The sequence below is a fragment of the Antechinus flavipes genome, chromosome 1 (assembly GCF_016432865.1).
Source record: "Antechinus flavipes isolate AdamAnt ecotype Samford, QLD, Australia chromosome 1, AdamAnt_v2, whole genome shotgun sequence".
In the NCBI taxonomy this organism is placed as follows: domain Eukaryota; kingdom Metazoa; phylum Chordata; class Mammalia; order Dasyuromorphia; family Dasyuridae; genus Antechinus; species Antechinus flavipes.
Window position 1 is genome coordinate 639,886,774 of NC_067398.1, and position 27,295 is coordinate 639,914,068.

The 27,295-nt window shown below is 36.2% G+C and overlaps 1 protein-coding gene across 9 annotated transcripts in view; it reads right to left on the reverse strand.

Moving 5' to 3' along the window:
- Positions 1-9,192: 9,192 nt before the first annotated feature.
- The window catches only part of PTK2 (protein tyrosine kinase 2), a 389,065-nt gene continuing 370,962 nt past the window's right edge, over positions 9,193-27,295 (reverse strand). For all 9 annotated transcript variants that reach the window (XM_051971146.1, XM_051971147.1, XM_051971149.1 and 6 more), the window contains 6 exons: positions 24,783-24,845; positions 19,926-19,965; positions 19,399-19,505; positions 13,650-13,805; positions 12,694-12,774; positions 9,193-10,486 (listed from right to left, as the gene is read on the reverse strand). In XM_051971146.1, the coding sequence (XP_051827106.1) occupies positions 10,274-10,486; positions 12,694-12,774; positions 13,650-13,805; positions 19,399-19,505; positions 19,926-19,965; positions 24,783-24,845 (660 nt within the window). In that variant the 3' untranslated portion in view covers positions 9,193-10,273. The remainder of the gene's footprint in view (positions 10,487-12,693; positions 12,775-13,649; positions 13,806-19,398; positions 19,506-19,925; positions 19,966-24,782; positions 24,846-27,295) is intronic.

A 27,295-nucleotide genomic window follows, 5' to 3' on the forward strand; every position in this document is an offset into this window, starting at 1 on the left:
CATTCTTTTCTGAACTTTTATTTATTTGTTGTAAGGCTCAAATGATATATTTGTAATATGTTTAGTACAGTGCTTGGCACATAGCAGGCACGTGATGTGTTTTCTTCCATCTTTTGAAGGCAAGAACTCTTTCACTTCTGACTTTATATCCATGGTGACTCTCTTAGTGCCATGCATATAGTAACTTGTTTGCGGATTATCATAAAATACTAGTTATTCTATTAACTTCCTGTTTCTGAATTTTAAAATATTAGAATATCTATTCCTATGACCACCTGTTTCTTGTTGATTTATTCTTGGCTCTTCACTGTCATTTACCCCATAAATATAATTTTTTTCTCTAAATAAAACATCTTTCATTGATTCTTTTTTCCATACACACAACTGCTGCCTCAGTCCAGGACCTCATCACCTCTTGCCTAGGCTATTGAAATAGTCTCCTAATTATTCTTCTTGACTCAGCTATGGAATCTACACACAGCCACTGAGGTTAATTTTCTTAAAGCAGAAGACTGACAATTTTAGACCTCTACTAAATTCCTACTACTCAAAATCTAAACTCTTATTTGTTATTTAAAACTCTTTAAAACCTGGCCCTTTTTGACTTTTGTAGTCCACTTTCACATCACTCTAGTCCAGATATGGCCAATTGCTGCTTTTCCAACAGGATGCTCAATTTTCTTTCTCTATAACTTTGTACTGGCATATTCAGAATGCATACTGTTTCCATCTCAGGCAGTCCCTAGTGTCTTTCAAGATTCAATTGATACATTACTTCCTGCATACTATCCTTTTCTGATTTCCACCAACTACTGATACTCTCCCTCTCGAAACTATTGTGTGTTCTTTTTGTGCACATACTGTATGAACACACACAAATTACAGGTTGTGAATGTAATGGAATATTAATGTACTATAAGATTTGTATGAACTGATGTACAGTGAAGTGAGTAGAATTAGGAGAAATAATTGTAAAGAAAGGAGAAACATTGTAAAGAAAAACCACTTTGAAAGACTTAAGACTTTTGCTCAATCCAGTGGCCAAGAGTGATTCCAAAGGACTGATAATAAAGTTTACTGTCCATTTCCTGACAAAGAATTGATGTGACCTTGATGGACTTCAAGATATAAAATGCAATATTCACTTATGGAAAACATGATTTAAGGAGGAATTTGATTTGATTGACAATACATATTTATTTCAAAGATTTTGTTTTTCAAAGATGAGACTATAAATGCTTTTAATTAAATAAAAGTTCAGAAAAGAATGTAAGCCCCTTGATAGCTGGAATTAGCTATTTTTGTCTTTGCATCTCTAGCACCAGTTGATATGGTAGAGAGAGATGTCAGAAAAGGAAGAAAAGAAAAATCAGAAGAGAAGAAAAGAAAATAACTTTTTGGAGAGGTTTTTATCATTTATCCCCAGGTTTTAATACAGTGTTTATTAGGTGTTTATAAAAATTTGTTGAAATTAATTGAAAAGATATACTCAAAAAATTAGGTAGGGCAGTCACAAAAATAGAGGGCAAAGAGAAATGGAGAGCTCAGTAAAGCCAGAAGTAAATGAAGCAATTTCTTCCCCTGTACAGCATAGCTCTTCATGTTAACACACTTCCATGGCCTCTTTATAAAGTAAAAAAGGTCACTCTTTACAGATCAGTGCTTTATCTTTCTAACTTTATTACTGAACCCAACCCAACCCTTCTTATAAACTCCATCACAAATTTCAATTACTTGCAGATTGTTTCTAACAGAATGTCCATTTGGAACCTCAAGTTAAAACTGTCAAAAATCAAGCTCATTCTCCTCTGCTAAATCCAGTTTTAAAAAAGCTATAGTGACAGAAAAAGGAAGGTCAAGGAAAGGATACATGGGGATGGATCAGACTACAATAACTGACAGCAGTTAGCACACTGTCTGACACATAGTAGGCACTTAAAAAATGTTGATTGATAACAGAGGGGAGGCTTTTTGCTAAATTCTTACTCTGCCAATGAGAATGACCTCTATATTGGAACTGCAGAGCAAAAATGACAAAGAGGGAGTAGATTAGAGTGCCTAGCTGCCCTTTTTGAGTTCAAGACACTTAGCCCAAATCAATGATCATTTAAGGTCTTTTCTGGAAAAAAAAACAACAAAAAAAACTGGCAGGTATTGCTGAGCCACTCACTGCCAATGATTTATGAAAGATGATGGAAAAGGGGGTGGTATTATGAGACTTGAGAAGAAAAAATATCCTGATTTCCCTCCAAAAAGGGAGGGAACATATATAAAGAATAGGTCAGTGAGCTTGACTTCAGTTCCTAAGGACAGATTATTAAAGAGAAGTTGGATAGCACAGATGTAAAGGAAGTAGTGATTCTAAAGAATCAGGAATGGTTTTGTCCAGAACAGGTCATGCCAGACTAAGCTCTTTTCCTTTTTTGATCAGATTATTAAATGAGGAGAGTAAAGGAGAATGCTGTGGATATCATTTACCTAGAGCTTTTGATAAAGAATATGAAGCAATGTAGATTAGGCAATAAAATAATCAGATGGATTCAGAAGTAGTTGGCTAGAATCAAAGGGTTGTTAATGTTAAGTTGCTAATGGTTCAATGTCAACAATGTCATGTCAGAAGCTCTCCAGTGGAAGACTCCAGGTGTCTGAGCTTGGCCCTGAGTTATTTAATATGAAATTTGCAGATGACCCAAAGTGGAAAAGTGTGATTAACACGGTAGAATATGGAGTCAGGATCCAAAAGGATTTTGATAGGTTTGAGTATGGGGAGGAATCCTATATGATGAAATTTGACAGGGATAAATGTCAAGGATTGCCCCTGGGTACTGCCAATAAAATAACAAACTCTTATTAAGTGCTTATGAGGATACACAGAAAAAAAAAGCAAAAGCAAAAACAATCCCTGTCTTCTGGGAGCTTATATTTGAATGGGGGAGATAACATATAACAGATTGGTTTGTATAAACAACATAAATACAGAGCAGGTTGAAGGTTGCCTTAGAGGGAAAAGCACTAACAGCTAAGGCTGGGGTGGGGGACTAGGAGAGGTGTCCGGTAGGGGATATGCTAAAGAAGCCAGGAATTGAACAAGACACAGGTCAAGGGAGAGCATTCCAGGCTTGTGTGTGAGCAGTAAGTGGGTCAGTGTGTTTGTAGAGGAGAGGGCATGAAAAGGAGGTTATTATTGAGTGCGGAGAGCGTAATGCAAGGTCAGAAGGGTATTTTAGGGAAACTGGAGGATGGATCAGTGACTTACGCTGGTATTTTAACAGTTCAGGTGAGGGGTGAGAAGGGTCTGAATTGTGAGAGGAGAGAAGGGGATAGCTGGTACTTCACTGGATATGAGGGAGAGAAAGGAAGCCCAGATGGCATTGTGTTTGCAAACCTCCCTGACTGGTAGGAGGGTGGTGTCCCGGACAGAAAGAGGTGGCTCTTATGGGAAAGAATGAGTGCAGTTGTACATGTTGGAGCTTGGGATGCCTATAGGACATCCAGTTCCAAGTATATCAGGCAGCTGATAATGATGGACTGGATCTCAGAAGAGAGATTAGTGAATGATTCAATCTGGAAATCATCTGCACAGAGACAATGATTGTGCTGCTTCAGGCCTTTTAGTGTGCGCTCAGACTGAGAAGCATCGGGGTGGAGGCTTTCAGAGAAGTGGGTCGGTGAATGGCTGATGGCCTATGAGGGAAGGTCTAGCCAGCCAAGCGCTGGCAGCTGCTGTTGCTATTCTATCTTGTTCACTCTCTCCCTTTCTCCTGGAGGCTGATTGGTCTCCATTGTGTCGCACTCCATTAGCTAAATTAATTGAGAGCTCCTGCAGTCCCTTTGAGTGCTGCCTTTCAGGATTTTTAGCCTGCAAGCCTGGTGCCATGCAACAGTCACTCCTATTTTTCTGTATTAAGATTCCAAGGCTGTGGATAATCCAAAAATCATTTCTATTTAGCTTCCCATATTTACATTTGGAGGAATTTCTGAATCTCCAAGTAGGGAAGGATTTCAGGTCATCTGGTCCAATTTCTATCTCGAGGAGAAAGTTTCTCCAAAGAATCTCTATAGGAAGTATGAAACATACTTGTTTTTGAGTCACAGTTTAGGTAGGGAGAGAAGACCTTATTAACCTCTTTAGATTGCTTCATCAGTCTGTTATATTCTTATATCGTCCTCAAAGTGCACATACAGAATCAGAGCTGTAGATTATTGGGTTGGGAGGTATTTCAGATATCATCTACCCAGCTCCTGTTGGACTCATTAAGTAGTGGGGTCTTTCTCTAGTCTAAGCAGATTACATAAATTCTTTGTATGCATGTGTATATTTTGTATGAATTTGTGCATGTATTATATGCATGTAATACACACACACACATGCAGTTAGCAAGATGTTTGTTAACAGTTGGAGTGCTGGACCTGGAATTAGAAAAACTGAGTTGAAATCCTGACTCAGCTTACTTACTAGCTATGTAACCTGGGCAAAGTCCTTCTTGTCTGCCTGCCTCAGTTTCCTCATCTGTACAAATGGGGATAATGACAGTGCCCCCTTCCCAGGAATGTTGTGAGGATCAAATGAGACATTTGTAAAATGCCTTTGAAGCAATCTTTGAAGTGCTGTATAAATGCTTATTATCGTTCAGTCATGTCTGACTCGTGTTTTGGGGTTTTCTCGGCAGATACTGTGGTGGTTGGTCATTTCCTTTTCTAGTTTATTTTACAGATGAGGAAATGGAAGCAGACAAGGTTAGGTGACTTGCCCAGGGTCACTCACCAGGATGTCTTCCTAACTCGTCAGCACTGAGCTCCCTAGCCATCATTACACAAAACACAAGCATATGAAATCAAACACAAAACTGCATGAAACACAGCTTGGAGTAGTGGAGAAACAGGCAGTCTTGGAACCAAGAAGACTTGCTATTGAAACATATTGGTGATCTCACCATGTGTACTTCTCAGTGCTCTAGGAAACTAACATTTTATAATGAAGATGCTGACTTTGCATTGATAGAGGAGTTTGCTCATCCAGGGATTTCCCGATATCCCTGAAATCACAGTCCGACCTGAATCCCTTAGACTTACACAATGATACACACCGTGTATTGGAGACATTCAGAGGAATTCCTATCAACACAAGGGCTTCTACAGAGAAGATTTACATTTATCCTGCTTGACCCCAGAAACTAGAACTAGGGACATGAATGATAATTACAAGGATGCAGCTTTTTGACAAGGACATTTTCTTAACAACAGCTGGCCCCAGATAGAAGGGCTGCTTTGGGAAGTCTTAAGTTCCCCATTGCCAGAGGCGTTTGTCAAGGATGCTGGTAAGCAGATTTCATTTTAATGCCAGAGCTGGAAGAAATGACCACCACAGCTTCTTCCAAGTCTGAGATACTAGGATGTATCGAACTAGACAGACTTACCTTTGCAAGGGACCTTAGGTGTACTCTTAAGACAATATGCTTTAGTAGAATCTTGGTCAGAACTTTGCCCTCTATATTTGATTTGAGAATTTGGACAAGTAAACAAACTTCTCTTTTTTAAATCTATGGAATGGGGATATTGCAGAGAAAACCCTTAAGGTCCAATCAACCTTGTATTGTGGATCTGATGTTCTTGATAGTCGTCATCTAGTTTCTGAACAATGACAGTGACTGGAAACTTATTACAATTTTTTTTAGACAGTCTGTATCTACAAACTGAGTTTCTTCTTCTACTGAACAGAAGTCTGCCAGACCCATTGATCCTTTGAAAATACACAGTAATTGACTCCCTTTTTTACTACAAATTAAAACAATATCAATTCTTTCCAAATTTCTTATATAGTTTCTGGATCCCTTGCCATTCTATTCATCTTCTTTTATGTATATTTTACTAAAATATGACACCCCCACTTGGACATATTAAGATATTTTGACAACTGTGTGCTAGTCTTAGAGCCTGCCTTCAACTAGGATTTCTGGATACTTTTCACTTATTGAAATGGTATCATCTTTTTGCTTGCGTAGTTGATTTAAAAAACAAACATCGGCCTTTATGTTTAACCCTATATTAATTCTCCATTTTATCTTTTTAATTTAGGCATATGAAACCAGCCTTTCAAATTATCTTTGAATCTTGATTATTAGTTCTTCCTTTCAGATTATCTATAAATTGATAAGTGCATTTTTTTTTCCTTCATCCATGCCTTGATAAGAAATGTTGAATAGAAAAGTGTCAAGATTAGGGTTCTTAGCAGATCACTTTAAGTTACATTCCAGGTTCATCTGGATTCATTTACCAATAATTTTGGGGGTATAATTGTTTAGCTAATAGTGATGCTCTGTAAACATATCAGTTTGATCATGACAGAATTATAGAAAAAGGAAGTGAAAAACAACCTTAGAATTCATTTAGTCCAGGCACCTGCTTGAATATACTGAATGAGGGAGAACTCACTACTGTATGAGGCATTTTATTTCATTTTTGGTCAATAAAATGTTAAAGAATTTCTCTTTATGTTGAGCCTTAATCTTTTTTCCTGTAATTTCCCATTCATTGATCCTAATAAGATATGCTGCAGCAAAAAATGAATTTAATGCTCTTCTCTGTGATAATCTTTGCAATAATGATTATGGTTGTCTCTAGTCTTTTCCATGTTGAACATCCCTACTTTTCATCACCATTTTTACATATGGCCAGAAAAAGAGAATTGTTGCATTAACATAAGTTATGCTTTCTTATTTGAACTTCACAACAATGTTACAAGGTACACAGTGCTAACAGGATCTTTGTTTACAAAGGTGGAAACATATTCATAGAGGTAGGAGTGATTTGCTTCATGTCACTTTAGCAATACTGTGACTTCAAATCCAGTCCAGAAGGGTTGAAGTCAATGAATGACTTCACATTCACTTCTTATTACATCATATTCCCCTACCACATTTTTAATGTATTTGAGAGTAAGGGCATTTATAGCATTAGGAGTGTTCCCTAATTGTGGAATGACTGTTACTAAGCATTCTTTTGCTATAGCATTCTATGATTGAATTGAGAAATTAAAATAATCAATCAGTGACCAAAAACCCCAGATGAACTTGGATTGGTATGATTCTTACATTTGGCATTTTCTGATTTTATTCTTTAGTTTTCTTCAGAAGCAACATCACTGTTCCATTCCTTAAATGTGGGTCATATAACTGAAATATCTTGGTTCCTCTTTTTCTTGACATTACAGAAGGTCTTTAATTTACTTGCAATCTCATCAAAGGAAGCCAGGATGTTGCTGGAAAACTGTCAAAGCATGATGCAAGTTCACCAGTTTCAAGTGATTTATTACTTTCTGAAAATAAACACTGAGGAAATTAAATTCCCTCTTGGAATTTTATAATCACCCTCTGCTGTGAATCCTTCTAGACATGCTTATTCACTTCTTGTTACTTCCCTCAAACCCAAGGTTTCCCCCTCTGTAAAGTCAGGCACAACCCTTCTTAAAAGGAGAAGGGCCAGAAAATGTAACCCCATACATTAGTCTTGAGAAGGGTGGTATGGCTCTGATTTAAGTTAAAACACACATAGGGTAGAGATCATTGAGTACTGGACACTGATTTGGGTCCTTTGAGTTATGTGAAGAGAAAACTGCCTGAGGGGCTAAAAGTCTGAATAAAGTAGAAACATAAATGGAGATGGGCAATTTCACAAAGTGAAAGACAGCATATTCTGAAAACTGTCTCTCCCCTCCCCCTTTGTTCAGTCAGAACTGAACCCAACTTCCTCTTTTTAGGGAATTTTTAATGACTGGTCATCAACAATAAATTTATGGAATAAAGTTTTAAGGGGAAGTCTAAAAGATGAGTCGGTTTTTACTTGGGATAATTTCCAATAAGCACAGAAAAGTCAGTCTCCTATGATACTGAATATTTTCATAGCACAAGGCATTGGGAAGAAGTTTTAGCACAAAGCACCTCACTTGAGAAGTAAAAAGTTTCTTAGGATCAAACTCCTGAGGACTCTGGAATATACTCCCTTAGTTAAGAAGTGAAGAGGATAGAGAGATGTCATCTTGTGATGTTAGTTCCTAGAAGTAGAGCTCTCAGTTTAACATCCTACACTGTGGTATAAGAAGGATTGAGGGAGATTTGGGAAAAAAGGGATTCTTTTATGTTAAAAGAATCACTAAGGGAAGTTTTGGGCACAATGTCATAGCAATCTATAGTTTTAAAAAGGGAAAGAACATAGGAATCAGTGCATGATCCTTAAGAAAAAGAATTAAAATCCTGGAGAACTATGAAGATGTAGGAATGAAGGTCAAAAACAGAATCAAAGTAGAGTGAACATGGAATTTCTAAATGAGGCAACAAAATATAAGCATTTAATGGCCTTCTAAAGATAAACAGAGACTCTAGAGATCAGGGATTTTTATCTTAATGACCAAATGGAAAAGTCAGAAAAGTAGAACATTCTGGTTTTGATTTTATAAAGTAGAGATCTAAGTGGAGACTGTTAAATGTGCCAGTGGAGAGGATTCCAAAATGTTTTTTATATTTGGACTGCCTGACCTGGAAGGGCTTTCCTTTCTCTTAGGAAAAATCCTTTTCGTTGGTTACTCTCTATCCTGGGATCAGAGATGTCCTGGTTCACTCAGTAGTAGCAGTCTTGGATTCTAGAATCAGAGGAATTAAGTGGAGATCATCTAGTCCCAATCTCTTAAATTTTACAGAGAGAAGAAAAAGAAGTTCATAGAAGGGAAGTGATTTGGCCGAGATCATTTGTCTAGTAAATAGAACAAGAACTTGAACCTAGTAATTTTATTCTAAATTTAAGGCTTTCTTCCTGACTCTGTTCCATCCAGATCGCCTAACTTTAATCTTAATAATATTTGCTCCTGCCCCCACAAAAAAAACAAACAAAAGACACCTAGATTCCCATGAAAATATCTTGTGTGGCTAGAGCTTTAATATTTTTAGCCAAATTTTCTCAATATTGACTAGAGAACTACTTTTGAATTTTATTTTTTTTTTGAATTCTTGAATAATATATTAAATAAAAAGATCTGAAGCAGTTTTATTTTCCAAGATTGCCTGATTAAATCCTTCTCTTTAGAGGCAAGATCCTTAAGAAAGCCCAGAGGAGAAAATGAAACAAAAGCCTTCTTAAAAAGGAAAGAGATGTGTCTGCATTGAGGAGCAGAACCAAAAGAAAAGAAATTACACCATGGACTTCACTGGTAACACCTTTTTAATAGGTCAAAGTAACTGTACAGTTCATTATATTCTTCCTGAGAATAATTTATTTCCCCCAACAAACTAAAGGGAGTGTATTTTTTTCATTATTATTTAACAGAAAGGATGGCATAACTTGAAAACAAAAGAAAATATGACCACTCTGTGGGAGTGCTTTCCCCGAAGGAGGACACACAAGGATAGGTTAGTTAACTACAGCGGCTTTTAAAATATTCAACATGGCTTTAATCTTTCTTTATAAATTATATAAAAATGGGGAACAGGGATGGTTACAGAACCTCTTTTCCAAATGCACTTTTAGTGTGCTCTGGTACAAAGCAGCATTTCTGCTTTCATGGAAAATAACATTGCTACAAAAAACTGGCACATTATTCTGGTGAAAAAAGAGAAGAGTTTTTTCAGTTGTGTTCTATAGCTACTTTCCAACCAAATGCTTCACACATCCACATGAAAGGAAAAGGCAGGAAAGATGGAAAGAACTTTAGTTTTTTCTGAAATGACTGAAGTCTTCAAAATATAGCTTTGATTTTCTTTCTGTGTAAATTGGGATTAGCATATTGCAACTTAAAGTATTTCAATTTTAAAAAAATTCCAGTCTGGATTATATCTGTACTGTAGGCAAAAGAATTCTCAGCCCTTTGGGTTTCCCAGAATTCTCCACTTGACAATACTTTTTTTTCCCCCTCTCATTCTGCAGCTCGTACAGTTCAAGCTGTAAAATTTTAATCCCTTGACCTCATTGGGCACACGCATCCTCTAGAATGGTATGAAAAATGAAACTGTTCTTCATGAGTCTTACAAGCTTCTTGTGTACAAACTTCAATCTCAAAATGTTGCATTTTTGGATCCCAGACCGTTTGAACATCATGATTAAAAAACCCCCAAAACTAAAAACAACAAAAATCTGTGGTTAAACTTGAAATGAGCAACAGTTTTCTACCAGCTGGAGCAGGATTTGGTGGCAACCCAAGGAACACAGGATTCATCTTCACTGCTGGTGGAAGGCTGAATGACATCTTGAAAAGAGTGAGACTCTTAAATAACTTCCCTTGACAAGCTCAGTGTGGCCTGGTCTGCCCTAGCATTTTCAATCTTGCTTGATCAATGACATCTAGTAAGTTTTTGGCATCTACAGCCAGTGCATGAGCGGCAGTTAGCATTTGCTTTTTGTATTCCTGCTGGAGGCTGGTCATGACGTATTGTTGTGCCAGTTTCATCTTGTTGATCAGCTCACCCAAGTCCGAATTCAACAGCTTTTGGGCCATCTCAATCTGGGAGAACAAGAGAATCAGGTCAGAATGGTGTGGATGGCAAATCGTTTAATGATTTTTCTTGGTATGCTGGCTAAAATGGACAGAAGCTCGGGGAACTCATAGAAAAGCTGTGCTTTCTTACCCATAATGTCTACTTTAGTAGATCCATTTAGATAATTCAAAAAGTGCTTCATAGAGCCTTCCCTTCCTAGTCATGAAAGCTCTATGATTTTTCTTTATTGCCCATTTCAAACAGTATTTAACTCCTCCCAAGATGTCTATCAGAGTATTAATGTAATAAAAACTTTTCCCTCAAGTATTCACAAAGTAGACGAAAAGCAGGCATCGTCTCCTACTATCATGGAAATCCTTTGACTTCCGTGTGAGAAGGAATTACTTGGGTGGGTAAAGGGAATGGGCTAGCCTTGGTCTCCTTTCCATATCTCTTTTGCCTTCTCATTCTGGCCAGAAAAAGACCTTGAGAACTTTGGAAGTTTAGAGAATTTGGACTTTTCCATTAGCATTCGAATAGTGCTCCCAGGGACAGAGGCAAGGAGAGACTGGAGAACAGCAGATTAAAGGGATAAGGAGGCTAGCAAAAAAGTTACACCAATATCTAACTTAAGGAGAACATCTTGAGGACCAAAGAAAAACAATTTTTGGGAGCTGTGGATCCTTATTATCTTATGTGATTGTTCAGCTTGAACCCATTTCTCCATGAACTCTCTATGTACTTTTAGGAGAGCAAATTTTTATAGAAGATGGGCAGAGGTAGGGGGGATTTTGTACCAAATATCCTCATTATAACACCATAGCAAGAACCTCTGACTAATAGCTATTATGTCTGGCTGAGTAATTGATATTTGTTGCTAATCATGAAGCACATCAGTAGAGGCTTGTGAACTTTATAGCACCAGAAAAACAGCTCTTGTAATAGACCCTTTCAATATGAGTAGGGATAAAGAATAAAAAAGAAAATGCAAAAAGCCTGTCTTTTTCTTGGGCAAAGAACCAACCTGGGTGAAAACTGAAAAAGGATCTTGCCTCAATGGATCAGTGTAAGGATCCCATTCCTGCCTGCCCCATCTTAATCACTGCTCAAGTTTTCTTTAGAAGTAACATTAACTATGATTCCCAAGGCACCGAGCTAAAAACAAAAATTCTTATCCTTTCTCTAATACGTACACACTAGGATTTCAAATAAATTTCTGAGTATCTTTTGTGCACAATGACAGCTTAAGAGGACTGTGGAATAAACAGCGGTAGGAAAGGCAAGGGAAGCTGAACTGCCCTACAAGGATAACTGTACTCCAAGAAGACGGGTCAATGTAGTGGAAAAGATCATTGGCTTTGAACTGAGGAGAGTCACTAGCTGAGTCACTTAAAAGTCTGAAGTCTCAGTTTCCTCAATTATGAGGCTATCTGGAGTCGTATACAAACACACAAGCACTATTTACCAATATCTCTTATACTTGTTTGGACTGAGATTATGAAGAGTGATGGGGAAGGGAAGTGATGTAGTAAAAAAAAATTAAGTTTCTCTTTAACATGATGTTCAGTGGTCCCTTCTAATTCTGGGATGAATTTAGTTCAATAGACTTTATCAGGGACTTGAACATGCAAGGCCTCAACCTTCCTAGGAATGCAGGTAAAAGAATACCCACGCTCTCAAGATTCTCAAGGGCATTTTGTTACTTAAGAGTTAGGGAACCACCTTCTTTCTCTGCCCCCACTGATTGTTGTTGCTCCTAGAGATCTAAACTCTTGAGTTTAGACTCAAGGCATGGGGATGTTCCTTGTTTGCTATGTAGAGATAGTCCAACCCTAGCCAGGTCAGACATATATGGAAAGTCTGCAAAATAGGAAACTGGAAGAAAATACTGTGCATTAGAATGTTCTTAGCAAACTTAGAGGTTTATGAAGTGCTTGAACTATATTATTTCTTTGACTTTCACAACAGCCAGTCTATAGCTAAGACCGTTCCATTTTACAGATGAGGAGGATGAGGTGCAGAGTCACAAAGCTAGGAAGTACCAGGGTAAGATCTGAATTCAGGTGCTCCTTACCCCAAAGCCAGAACTCTAGCCACTGTGCAAGACCCCTCTCATGGAGGGAAGTGAATCTGGGATTCAGCATGTAACAGAAGGCCAGGCTGTTGAGAAGAGGGGACCAGCACCACTAGCTAAGGCCCTAGGAGAAGGTCAGTGTCCAAGACTTTGCCTTACCTCTCTGTGAGTGCTTGCTGGGAGCAGGGGAATGGTCTCGTCCACTGTTGCTAGCAATGTTCTTAGGGCCAAGCCAACTTCCTAATAGACAATAATCAAGAGCAAGCACTGAAATAGGGGTAATCAATAGGAACATAACAACAACACAATGATTTGGTTTTTTGGTTTTTAGCCAAGTGCTATTTCATTCCATTTGAGAAACTTCCTCCTCCTGACCCCTACCCTGTAAGTAATAAGAGGTACAGGCTAGAAAAATATCACTGTCTTTATTTTATAGGTAAGAAAACTGAAACCCAGAGAACTTGGTTCCATTAGTCCTAGTTCCTTCACTCATTTTTGACACATTCTGTGTTGGAACCCAAACATGTCTTCTGACCCTCCATCTTGTGCTTTTAATTCAGGCAGACAATGCTTTCTATTCATCTTCATTAGTGCTAACATCTCCTAAAAACTCAAAACATCATTAATCCAAAGGGCTTAAAGAATTTTCATATTTTATTTCATTTAAAAAATAGTTCATTTTAAAGTCAGAAGTGTTCAAATAAAGAAATTATTCTACACATAATTATGTTTTCTAACATATTTTAAAAATTGTGTTTTAACTTTAATAAGATAATAATATCCTGTTTTGCTTATGTCACTTTTTTTTCTGTGACATTTTAATTTTCATTCTTTCTTGTGACTTGAAGGGAAATTATTATTATTCACATTTGACAAAGTGACTGAAGGTCAAAAACACAAGGCATTATGAAATGAGTATTAGAGACCCAAATAAACCAACTTTTCAAACTGGGGTAATGTTTTTTAAAATACATTTTTGGTTATTCTAGGGAAGAAAAACCTATCTGATAGATGAAGTCTTGTAGACATGTGGAAAGAATATCATGACAAACAATGTTGAAAAGATGCGTAGAAATATAAACTGTGTCTTTTTTTTTTTTTTTTTTTTTTTTTACCTTTACCATAGGGACATATTCCTCTGGCGGTGCAGGCTGGATCTTGCTGGACATTTCTATGACAGCTTTCACCAGGCCAGTTACATTCTCATAGACCTTGTCATTGGAGCGGTCCAGATTGGCAGTAGGAGGGGGGCTGATTTCCTGGGGCTGCAGCTGAGGAGGGAAAGTGGTTATTTCTTGTTCTTCCAGCAGAGGGGGGTCATATCTCTTTTACTAAATTAAGATAGACTTTCAACAGAGCTCAAAGCAGGTAAGAACACGAGCAAATTTTCTTAAGTGAACTGGAGATTTGATTTGAAGATGACACCAAAAGCTGTTGATGTAAATCAAATACAGTGGAGTTCCTATTTTCTGACTTTGAGCTCAGTTAACAAAAGAAACAACAATCACATAAGCTATAAAAATTCAAGGGCATTCAGAGAGATGATCTAGTATGTCCAACAAAACGATCCATTTGAAAATCATTGGCACACTTTGCTCCTTTGTTAAGACACCAGATTACAGATAGGTTCTATTTATTGACTGAAGAAGACAAGCCAGACTTTCTACTCACTAGGTTCTTTTTCAGTGGATCTCTGCTTAAGAGGGAGTCCCACAAATAAGCCCCTAAATGTACAGGGCAGATAAATGTACAGAAGTTGATTTGGTGGAAAGGTGGAAGTAGAAAGAGAGGAATGAAGAGGTCAGATTAAGAATGGTTAATTAATTACATGAACTCCCTTTACAAATTAAAAGATGGTATGCAGAAATTTTCTTGATTATTTAATTTCACAGAATAGCAAAATATTAGTGCTGGAAGCAGAAATCATTTGGTTTAATTTCCTAATTTTATAGATAAGGAAACAAGCCCAAAGAATGAATTGATATGTTCAAAGTCAAATATAGTCAGGATCTGAACTTGGGTGTCTTGATTTCAAGTTTAGTATTCTGTCTTTAAATAGCTTTGAAATTATCACCATTTTTGAGAAACAAAAAAATGCTAGAAATGATTAATGGAAAAGAATATAGATTTTGGAGTAAACCCCAACTTTGCTATTTTCTAGTGTGTGACTTTGGGGAACACTTCCCTATTCTGGGGCTCAGTTTGCTAACTTGCAAAATGGGGGAAGGAGTGGACCAGACAAACATGGAGTAAATGGAGACTTTAAAGGTCATCTAGTCTGGCCCTATCACTTTATGGTTGAGGAACGGGAGGCCCTGAGAAGTAAAGAACTTTTCCAATGTCATATAGCAGTGGAGCTGGGATTCAAAACCAGGTCTCTTGACTCCTAATCTAGTACTTTCTCCATGATGACATTATGCAAGGTTGCTTCAATCTTGAAATGTGTAAATACAATGATCCCACATATGAACACTGCAAAGTTGGCAAAATGAATTTTGAGTCTCCAAAAACAATTAATTCCAATTAATAAGGTTTTTAATCAACCATAAAGAAGATAATGCTATGAAATGCTACCATCCAAGAACTAAATTTAATCTAATTTTGAAACTGCTTCCAATTGAAACCCTGTAAGTGAATGACTTTGATTTTTGGGATGAGTTATGCCAACAGGACATTAATTCTGCTCATGGCTGTTAGTCAGTGTTGCTATAAAATACAAAAGGACAAGAGGAGTTCACTTATTGCAAAAATGTCCATTTCATTTCTGGGAAAATACAAGCATTGGTTTTTGGCTTGTATAAGTGAAAGGCTGTGAATTTAAAACGTGTTTCCATGATGAAGGAAAGGATATGTAACACACACCTGTTTCTTTCATAATGAGTTACAGAACTGCATGCAAAGAGAAAATGATAAGACAGGAGAGAACAACAGCAGACATACAGATACATAATGTGCTTACCCTCCATGGCTATTGTTGAACGGAAGGTGAGGAAAAGTTAAAGGAGTTTATAGACGAAGGGGAAAAAAGAAAAACAATATTAATAAATGTAGCAGAAAACAACCCCACAACAAAACATGTGCAGGACAAAAAAGGAGCTAGTTCAAAAAGCCTGCAACACAAATGCATTTCATGATTCCTTGGGCATATTAGATGCTGTTCTATTGGTTATGGAAGCATGGTGTCTGTGAAATTTATTCCAATACATCAGCAGATTAAGTCAAAGAGGTTTGCCATGCATCCATGCTCACTTGGTTCAAAATAAACAGGGGAAAAAACATGCAAAGCTGGAGAGCAACAAATCAATCTGGCAAAAAGAAAAGGTCAACAGAGTTAGGCATCTTTTCAAAATGGGAAGTAGTGTGCAAGTTGACACTTAGGAAATCAACCTAATGCCTAAAACATCAGGAGAAACTCTTTAACCTCTGTATGAGCTTACAAAACCCCTTAAAAACATGTTTATTCACTCAATCATTTATTTCGTTGGTCAACATTAACAATCTGGACACTAAATACTGATGACAACAGAAGGATTGACAAGAAATGGTTCCTGGTTTCATAAATGCAACCAACTATCTTTCCAGAATCAGGCTCCCTGGTTGAGGATATTTAAACAGAATGGGAATTTCTAGAGTGATTTCAGTACTGGGATCTACAGCTATTAAAAAAAAAATGAAGGAGCCAATATTTCTCTCAACAGAATTTATTTTTTTCATTTGTTATTTATTTAGTAAAATAGCAGAACGAGACAGACATGGGTAAATTAATATGGAAAGGTTTCCCTTTCCCCCTTTTCCTGGGTTACTTTATAAAGTGAATTTTTTGGTGCATGAATTCAGAGATCCCTGGATTAAAGAGATTCAAATTTCATTCATGCAAAGAAGGTATTTCTACCAGTTTGATTTATATTTGTTGCTTCTATCTAGCTATCATAGGCTGTGCACTATGGACCACAGAATGGCCTTTCTGTTTTTAGCTGGTAGTAATATTTGTTCAAATACAAGTTGTATTAACATCGAGTGTAATTTGTACAACTTCCTGATGAAGCCTTTATAGAAAAATAGATAACTACTAGGAAAAAGTTCTAGTCAAATGTACAAGAATGTATATGTGTTCAGAGAGACTGAAACGTAGTGTTTGCATGAAACTTAAAGCTTTAATTCTTTCTTTTTGGGACTATTCAGTAAGTGACACAAACAGATGTTGGCCACTAAGTGGCAGTATTATTGCCATGGTGACCTATGAATAGCAAGAGGGTCTTCAGATGCTTCGGGAAAGATGTATGTTTGCATGAAATCTGGAAATACTCCTAACATGAAGTCCTCCTTCACTAGTTACAGGGAAATTTTGGAAAATAAAGTTGTAGGCTATAACATCTACAATTGGATCTTATATCAGCAACTTGGAAAATCCCTGGCAGCATTTTACTTTGAACCACTATGCTGAGCACACATGGCTATCTTTATTTGTGCTGAGATTGTGAGACACAAATAATTTCAAAATCAAAGAATAAAATTTTCTAAGAAGAAATCAGAGAGTTTTGGGACTAAATGCTATTGAGTGAATGAATCATTTCAGAATTTCTGAGTTGAGTAGCTATTTATAAATGCCATTTTCTTTTTCAGGACAGAATCTGTAGTTGGCTTAATATAACATGGGACCTATGAAATAGATGATGCTTTAATATTTGTGAAAATAATTCATTACACAAAAATTGATACCCCTTATGTTTTAGACAATACCTTATTTTCTAATAAGCTTTATTCTATTAACTTAGAAAATTATGCATTAAATCTTGTCTAATATCTCATTATAGAACAAAAGAGGCACTAGGTTCTCAAAGGTTATGTTGACTGAATGAAAGCAAATCTTTTCATGGGCAGGATCATTGAGTATTGGCCTCCTGATAGATTAGTGTATCTGTCTTTTGAGAGGTAATCTAGTTAAGTTGGTTGGTGACTAGGGGAAGAATTTTCAGGTCAACACAATTATTGATGAAATATACAGGAATTGTAATCAATGCCAATGGGGAAAAAAAAAACTTAATTAAACGAATGGAACTGGACATTTCAAAGTAACCATGTGTTGATGATAGTGCAATATTTTTCATGGATCATATTTGCATTTGTGACTTAAAGTCACAGAATTCTAGCTGTGGATTTATTTTCTAAAGTTAATGTTTCTTTTTAGATGAGTGAAGAGGCAGCTAGGTGGTACACTGATAGAGCCTCAAGCTCTATTAGTAGGAGCTGAATCAGGAGAACCTGAGTTTAAATATGACTTATTAATCACAAAACTAATAATATGTATTATATTATATATAATAAAATAATAAGTGAATAAATCACTTAATGCTGTTTGCATCAATTTTCTCATGTGGATGAGGAAAATGAATTGGAGATGGCAAAACACTCTAGAATCTTTGTCAAGAGAACTTTAAATGAGGTCATGAGAGTTGGACATGACTAAAATGGCTCAATAACAACAACAAAAAGAGTTCACTGAAATGGATCAAAGGGCCAGCAAAATATTTCATTACTTTCACTTTTTAATTGACTCTTATTTTAAAGAAATTATACTTGCATAGATAACAGAAATAGCACTCTAAAACTCTGGTTAAAGTTACAAAAGTACAGGACTGTGTTTATAAGATGACAGTTTAAGTTATAAATACTCCTAGGAGCTCTGATGTACAATTTAAAATGTTTGTCTGTATGTCTCTTCCAAATAAAGAATTCTTTATCAGTTTTATTTGCTTACTGATTATACCTGGGGAGTGACCATGTTTAGATCACAGTTGTTTATTTTAATAAGTAAAACTCTGACTTGAAATAGAAAAATAATTATAGAGTTTTTCTTTAAGTCACATCGAGATCCACAGAGTCAGTAAGCCCCAGAGAATATTTTCATTTATTTCTAATTCATTTCTAACATTTCTAACATTCAGGCATGTTAATTTGCTCTTCAAGACCAGAAGAAGCTAAGTTAGCTCTGTATTTCAATGGATAAACAAACTGACTCACTTGGAAAGGGGAGAGATGTTTTCAGAGAAATCACAATACATCATTCACATTAAACTATAAAACACATAATGTTTAAAATGTTTACCATCCAATGGACAAATACTTAAGTAAAGTGTTTTCAGAGTCACTTTCAATGAGCAGATTTCCTCATAAATTGCAACCAATCCTCCTCTCTCCCTCTTTCAGAATTGACGTACGGGATGAATATCCTAGCTACTAGCTACTGACTTTTTTATGCCCCATGACTGACATTTAAGGCCCTTTATGATATGCTATGACTTCACCTTTTTAGCCTATCCTCATATTAATTCCCCATGTTCTAACCAATCTGAATTATTTTCTGCTCCTCTCCCCAAACATCCAGCATTAAAAAGAAACAAAACAAAACCTCTCTAACCTTTGCTCATGCCATTTCCTAAGCTTAGGATATCTTCCCTCATTCTACTCCTGTTCTTTGCCTATGGAGTTTCTATCCATCTTTAGAAAGACCAATTAAAATACTACTATTGTTTGAAGTTTTACTTGATCTATTCCCTCCTTCCCACTAGAAGTAACAAACTTCCTGTTCAGATCTGATGTGGCACATTATTTTTGGAAATCTTTATTACACTCATCCTATAACTATCAGGTATTACAATTATCTGCTATGACATCTCTCTTTACTTTACTGTAAGCTTAAGAAAAGATTGGGTCTCAGCTGAACTTTTTACCTTGCCATAATGTGCTCTGCACACAGATGACACTTGGTAAATATTTGATCACTGCACCATAAATATGATATAAACAAGAAGCTCCATTGTGGAGTGTGCACTTTATATGCCACAAGAGTTTGAAAGCACCTACCTTCACTCCCTCATTATAACTATCCACAGGGCTGTTGAGGCTGGCCAGGCTTCCTAGATGGCTGGGCGCTCCTGGACGAGGTGGTTTCTTTGGTGGAGCTGCAGGATCTAGTTGGATGGAACGATTTATGATTATAGATACATGCAAATTCCACAGGATGAGAAAGCAAGGATGATTGTGAGAGACACCAGTGGGGAGATGACAAATTTGTAGCAGTAGGCAAATAAAAGTCAATGCTAACAACACACTGAAACTGACCTTGAAGATGTTCTATTCAAGTGTTTGTTCTTAACCTTCAGCATACATTGACTTACATTTTTCCATGATCAAGATTTTTTAAAGATTCTCAGTACCACTGAGGAAGAGAATCTATTATGCTAGGGGAACTACAGAAAAGAGATGAAAACATCTCTAGGGCATTTTAAAACCTCGCAATCAATTCCTTGCACATTTCCTAGAAACCTTATGTGATAAGGTTAATTACATTTCCCAAGATGAAAAAAAAATTAAAATGTATTTGATCTTACCTGGCTTACCCACCGGCTGATATATGTGCTGGTTACCAGTCTATCAAAAAAACCCAAAACAAAACAAAAGCATTTCAGCATACATTGTTTTCAAAGTATACATCCATTTAAAAGATACTAAAAAAATCCAGAATTTGGAAGGGGGAAATTGATCAAGGGGCTAAACATTTAGAGGGGAAAGGGAATTTAGAGATCAATGAGTTCAACTCCCTCATTTGATAATAGGCTGAAAACAGGCCTATAGATATTAAATGACTTATCCAGGAGCAATACAACTATTCTGTGATGCTATCTGCTTTTAGATTTTTCTGAAACCAAATTTTAGAGGCTGTCAAAAGGTCAGTGCAGGACATTTTGTTGGGACATCTCCCCAGGAGGAAGAGTGTGCCCACGGAGAATGTCTAGTGATTGGCTGACTAGAACTCAGAAGAATGGACTCTTACTGAAGAAGGTGTCTCTTCTGTGGGCTATAAAAGTAAAGCAAGATCACAGCTTTCTTCTCTTTAGGATTGTTTCTTCTTTTTCCCCTCCCTTTTTCTTTGAGTCTTTCTCTAGGAGTACAGCAAGGTAGGGGCAAGGGATTTTCATTCCCTTCTACTCCTCTGCCCATAACCCATCATAGCTAAGAGTTGCATGTAGTAGTTCACAACTTCAGAGCAAAAATCAATATTGTTGTTCCCGAGAAGCAGAAGTGCTACCAAAAAAAGCTCATCTCCTATAATTTTAATAGGCTGATATAGGAAAAGTGTTTGGCAAATAAAATTATATTAGCTACAGCACAAATGCCACATATACACAATCACATATGCATTAAAATGTTTTAAATAAATATGCTTTAATGTTCTCCTGCATTATATAATCTGTTAAAATTCTTAGATTTCAACTATTTATATTGAACTTTTTTTTCCTTTCCCAAAGTTTATCCTTCAAAGAAGTTTTTAAAACCAGATTTAAACAAAAAATTTGATCTCCAACAACAGGACTCAAGAGAAGTAGAAAAAGGTAAAAAGAACTCTTGAGAACTGTATTTCTGTTGTGGATATACATAAAAACCATATGCATAATTTGATTTTACCAATATAACATAAAAAAGGGAAGTAGAAATGGAAAGGGGATAGTGTCAGAAAAAGGGAAGAGGGGAGATAAAAAGAGGGAAACTACATGCGACAATGAGGCAAAGGAAACCTATCATATATGAGAGAACTTAAGAGAGGGGGAGGAACATTGTGTGAATCCTACTCTCATCAGAGTTGGCTCAAAGAAGAAATAATTGACATATTTGTTTTACAGAGATTTTTCTCTCAGTTCATTAAAAAATGGGAGAGGAAAAGGGAGAAAGAAAAAGAGTAATAAGAGAAGTGTACAAGAAAGGGGAGGGGATTCAAAGGGAGGAGAGAGGGATACTAAAGAGGGCGAGCTGCGTGATGTAAGCAGGAACAATAAGTTTAATACTAGGGAAGAAGGGAAGGAGGGCAAAGAAGTTTTCAGTAAGTCTGTGCTTTAAAAACATTTTTAAAAAAAATCATGTTAACTGTGAAATTGTATCCTTCATCATAGTTTGTATTTGGGATCATGGACAGAGCTTTCCTGAGCTTTTGTTGATGAAGAAAAATGGAATTTCATGTTAAATTCTATGACTTTCACTTTTTTCAATATTGTTTCAAAACCAAGTACATTTTGGAGCTAAAATTACGATGCTACAACATAATAAGCTATGGAGTATAGAATTTGGTGTAAGATGAGTCCATTTGATACTCTATCCAAGAAAATTTACTATGGAAGGATGACTATGGAACTAGAGTTATAAGTAAATTTTGCTTTGCAAAGTAAGGAGGTTGGGTTAAAGCAGTGTAATCAAACATAAAAATGAATTCCCGAAGGCCCCATGTTGACTTAGAAAATCATAAATTAACATTATCTATATTTTATGATATTTTAATTTTTCTGAACTAGATGGTCCCTTCTAATTCCAAAATCTCTGTTTTTTCATGTCTTAAAAATTAGAGTCTATCAGAGAGAATTTATTAAGTGTCTGCTATGTGCTCAGGGATGTGCTAGGCTAGAAAAGACAGCTTAGGTGGCAGTGGACAGAATGCTGGGCTTAGAAACTCAAATCCAGTCTTAGACTCATGTGCTGGATAAGTCATGTAAAACAATTTGCTTTATTTTTCTTGTTGTGAAGCTCAAATTAGAGAATATTTGGAAAAATAATGGCATAATATATGGTACATAGAAGACATTTAATAAATGCTTATTTCTTTTCAATCAAAGGGAATATATCAATATCTGTCTGTCTATCTATCTATCTAATAGGGAATCAAAAAAAGCCTCATGTAGCCAGAGCTGAGCTTTGACAGAAACCAGGGATTGTAAGAGGGAGAAGATAAGACATGGAGAACAGCCTGTGCAAGGGCAGGGAGATGAGAGATGGAAAATTCTGGGTTAGGAGTAGTAAGAAGCCCAGCTTTGCTGGACTACAGAGTGCATGAAGAAACGTAATATAGAGTAAATATGGAAAGGTGGTCTGGAACTAGATTCTCTATAAAGAGCTTAGAATGATTAAGAAAAATTAGTGTTTGACCCTGAGAGTCAACCTGTAGTAGAAACCTGAGAGTTCTAGGACTCAATGGAATTTTAGGAATATCTCTTCACTAGCTATAGAGAGGTTTAATTGGACAGTAGAGAGAATTAAAACAAGCCAATGAATTAATGAAAAGTGATAAGAATTCAAATGAGGTGGGTCTCTGAGGCAGCAGAGAGAAATATATGGATGGGAAAAATGTGGATATTTGACAAATATTATATATGATGGGAAATGGAAGCTAAAGAATTAAAGTTTGACTATATCAGACTGCTTGCTGTCTTAGGGAAGGGAAAAGGTAAGGAAAGAAAAAAGAAAAATTTAGAACACAAAGTTTTACAAAATTAAATGTTGAAAGTTATTTTACATGTATTTGGAAAAATAAAATACTATTGAGAAAAAATACTTTAAAAAAAGAACTAACATTTGAGAAAATAGTATCCTTGATAAAAATAAGGAAGTTAGAAAGAAGGTTGGGTTTTGGGGAAAAGATGAGTTTTCTTTTGGACATGTTGAATCTGAGATGCATGGGTCATTCAGTTCAGGAGTCTAATAAGCAATTAGTAATATGAAGTTCAATGACTGGATACATAGGCCTGCAAAATCATTTGTGTTGAGATAATAATTAAACCTATGGGAGATGATGACATTACAAGGGAGGCAGTACAGAGCAGAGAGCCAGATGTGCAAAGCACTTGAGCTATGTATGGCTGAGCCAGATTAAAATGAACTAGGAAAGATTTAATACAAGAAATAAAAATATAATAAAACTTACATAAGATAATGCTGATTAGGGGTATTCTAAGTCAATATGCTGCCTTAGGGATCTTTATATTTCCTTGCTTCCATTTATTTGGCACCATTAATATAAATGGAAAAGAGAGGGGAGTTCAAGTATCTTGGGGCACACATGCAATGTATGAGCACAATACATATGATGATTTAACAAAGGAGACTAAGAAGTGGGCACACATGTGGGAGAACCAAGAGAATTCCAAAACAGGAACACTCCACCCCTTTTCCTCAAAACCTACCCTCTTCCTAACTTGTCAGTGGCAGTGGTAGTGCCATTCTCCCACCCATCTATGTTTGGTGTCATCCTTGAATCCTTACTCATACTTACCTTGTGGATTGAATCTACTGATCAGACTCAGTGTTTCTACCTTCACAATATTTTTTTGAGTGTGTATACAGTTGTACTTTCCATTACAATAGCAGATCCTTGAGGGCAGATACTATGGTTTTGCTTTTATGTTCACAGAACTTAGCACAATGAAAACATTTAATAAATGCTTGTTGATTGGTTCAAACTCAGTGAAACAAAATTAAGTAAGAAATTGCCTTCAGAAACACTAAGAGATGGGGAGGGGGAGGTGCTATGGGAAAGTGAAGCCACAGAATAAACATATGAGAAATAATATAAAGTGCTCAGTGGTAAATAACAGTCCTTTCATGGTAATCTGTTTTTGTTTACTGTGCCACAATTAAAATAGCTCAGTTTTAAAAAGCTGCAGACTGGACTAAAGTTGCTTAGTTACAATCATTCAAACTGTGGTCTATAAATATATACACACACATGCACTCACATACATATATAATTTAAACATAAATATCATTTGTGCATGTGTCTATGGGTAAATTGAATGGAACCTATCTATCACTAAAGCAATTAATGGACCAGAGTACAGAAAATTCAATTTATTATTAGAAAAGACATTTGTGTATATTTGACTACACATCTGTTCATGGAAATGAACATTCATTCATTACTATAAAAAAATCAGTTAGTATTTATACCAGTTGAGAAACATATTTGAAATCATCTCAAACTCTTTCTCATAAGAAGAATTTTAGGTATTTCTTAGAGGAATGCAAAAAAGGAAAAATGCTATGTGAACAAGTTTTATTTTTGATGCTGATTCTTATGATCTCACAGTAATAGGAAATTTGAGTATATGCTTTATAACTTTCTATACAAAATCAGTAATCATATTTACAATGCATATATTCTGTTATGGCACAAAAATCAATTTAATGTTTGTTAAAAGGCCTCTCATGTAAATAAAATTGCTAGTGACATTTTTTGAGTTTTGTATGAAAAAATCTGGACTTTCAATTATTTTCGCAACAAAAGGAATTTTCATTTCACAGCATTTCAGTTTTTGGTCTCACATTACAAATCCTGACAATTCTGAAAATTTTATGTGGCAAACTTTGATCCATTTTAAGCTAGAAATTTAAGAAACAGGTCAAAAACTCTTCTTGTATTTGCTTACCGGACCCTGAAGACTTCCATCCTCTCGGTCAATGCTGCCTCGAGAAAGCCTCACATCAGGTTTCTAAAGAATCAGAAAACCCGCATAGTTTTACTTTCTGCTTTACAAATCAATAGGCAAAACTGAAATAATTACCTGAAATTATTAAATGCCTCCCAGAGTAAGGAAAACAAACTTGTAAACCAAGTCTACTGAACTTGCCCAGTTTTAGAAATATATATATATATATATATGTATATATATATATATACATACATACATATATATAAACATTGCAAAGTGCCCATATCACTGTCTGCAAAAGCATGCTTACATAAATGCTGACTACATCATGGTAACAACACAACAACTGGGAAAAATCATCATTTTACTTTGTGGCAGCCAAGCTATTTCACAGGGGATGTGTTTTGATTCTAACAAGAGAAAAATTTTGGACTTAAGATTAGAAATATGGTACATTCACTGCTGTTCCTAGCTAGGAGTAAGCTTATGTGAATTTAGCTGTTTTTGTTAAAGTGGCAAATGGGGCCAATTTCATTGAAAATTACATCTAAGATCCAGAAAGCTCATAAAAAAGCTGGATCTAATCTTCCTCTGGGTTCTAACAGTAAACAAGCTTTCCTGCTACTAGAATGAACAAGCTAGATTACATGACATTTTAAAGGAGGGAACACAAGGTTGACTGAAAATACAAAACCAAATAAAACTAAAGAAAAGCTATAACAAAACCACTCTGGGATAACAGGAGCACACAGAACAAAAGCACAGACATTCAGAGTTCATCTATTTCAACTCCTACCCAAAGAAGGATCTTGACTACAGTCTACTTGACAAACAACCGTACAGTCACTGTGGGAGTACTTGTAACGAAGCAAACTGACTCAGCAGCCAGTTAGTGAGCTTTCATTAAGTGCCTGCTGTGTAGCAGGTATTGTTTCAAGTACTGGAGGTTACAAAGAGGCTGCCCTCAAGGAGCTCACATTCTACGTGAAAACAAACACATAAAAACAAGATGTATACAAGATAAATGGAAGATAATGAACAGAGGGAAAGCACTAGCATTAAGGGACATCAGAAAGGACTTTTCATACAAGATGGGATTTTGGCTGGGAATGTAAGCCAGGAAAGCTAGGCAGTGGAGCTGAGAAGGAAGAGCATTCCATGTCTGGAGTCCAAAGATGCAGTGTCTTGTTTGTGGAGCAGCTACTAGACCAAAGAGGACATGGAGGAATGGAAAGTTTAAGACTGGAAAGGTAGGGGTCTTAGGATGAGGTTATGAAGGGTTCTGAACACAAAACAGAGTATCATGTGGCTGATCCTGGAGGTAAGAGACAGGCACTGGAGTGTGGCGTGTATGGGGATGACACTTTTTCAGTCAGTCCATTTCACTTTTGGATGGGTCAAATCACTTAGTTCTATCCCCTGAGGCTAAGCAGAAACATCAATCAAATCCATCTTCTAAATGACAGACCTTCTAAAGACTTGAAAATGCTCCCAGGTCCTCCCTGAGTTTTCTGATCTCTGTGCTAATCAGTGCTGGTTTCTTCTTGGGGGGTAGTTTCAGAATTCCTCTTTTTTCTAGCTGTCATCCTTTATAGTCTCTAACTAATCAATGTGCTTCCCAACCTGTGGCATACAGAAGCAAATCCAGTATTTCAGGTAAAATAGGACTATAGCAGTTTCACCTTATTCCTGGAGCTAACACTTCTTAATGTAATATCGTAAGAGGATTTTAGTCTTTGAAGGGATCAAAGACATCTTTTTATTTCTATATTAGAAGCCTCCAATTTTGAGGCTTAAAAAAGAAACCTTACCAAGCATACTTTTTATGAAAGTAAAAATTTATGGAAAGTCTACATGAATTTCCACCAAATTTAATTTTGAACAGAACTAGTGTAATTTTGAGTAATGACTTTCTTGATCAAATTTACCGTTTCTTGAGTATATTATCTCTAAAGTTTATTCAGATCAAATTAATAAACTTCACATATGAGCAAATTCCAAATTCAATAAGATTAGTATTTCTTTTACTGAACTTTATTCCTCACAAGCACTGAATCAAACTGAAAATCAGAACACTGGACTTGGGAGCCAACTGATCTGGCTTCAAAGCTGACCCTTTTATTTATTACCTTTTTAGGCCTGGACACATGACTTACCTTCTTTGGGGTTTCAATGTGCTCAGCAATAAGTGTTGCTTATTGCCTACCTATCTCAGAGGGTAGCTGTGGATATTAAGCGAAATAAGATGGTACAAAGTAACTTAAAACTGTAAAGTACTAAAAATGATCATGATATACTAATTTTACTTTTTGTTATAAAGTTGATCAGTCAAATAACTGAATGGACATGGTGGGCGAGCAAAAGAAAACAAGGATGATAAAACAAAAATGATGGGAACCAAGAAGGGGAAACCGTATTCAGGATTTCATCCTCACAAGAGTCTGTTAAGCAACACAGATATCCAAGAGGGATAAGAAGCTCTCAAAATGGGATTTTGAAGATAGAAAAAA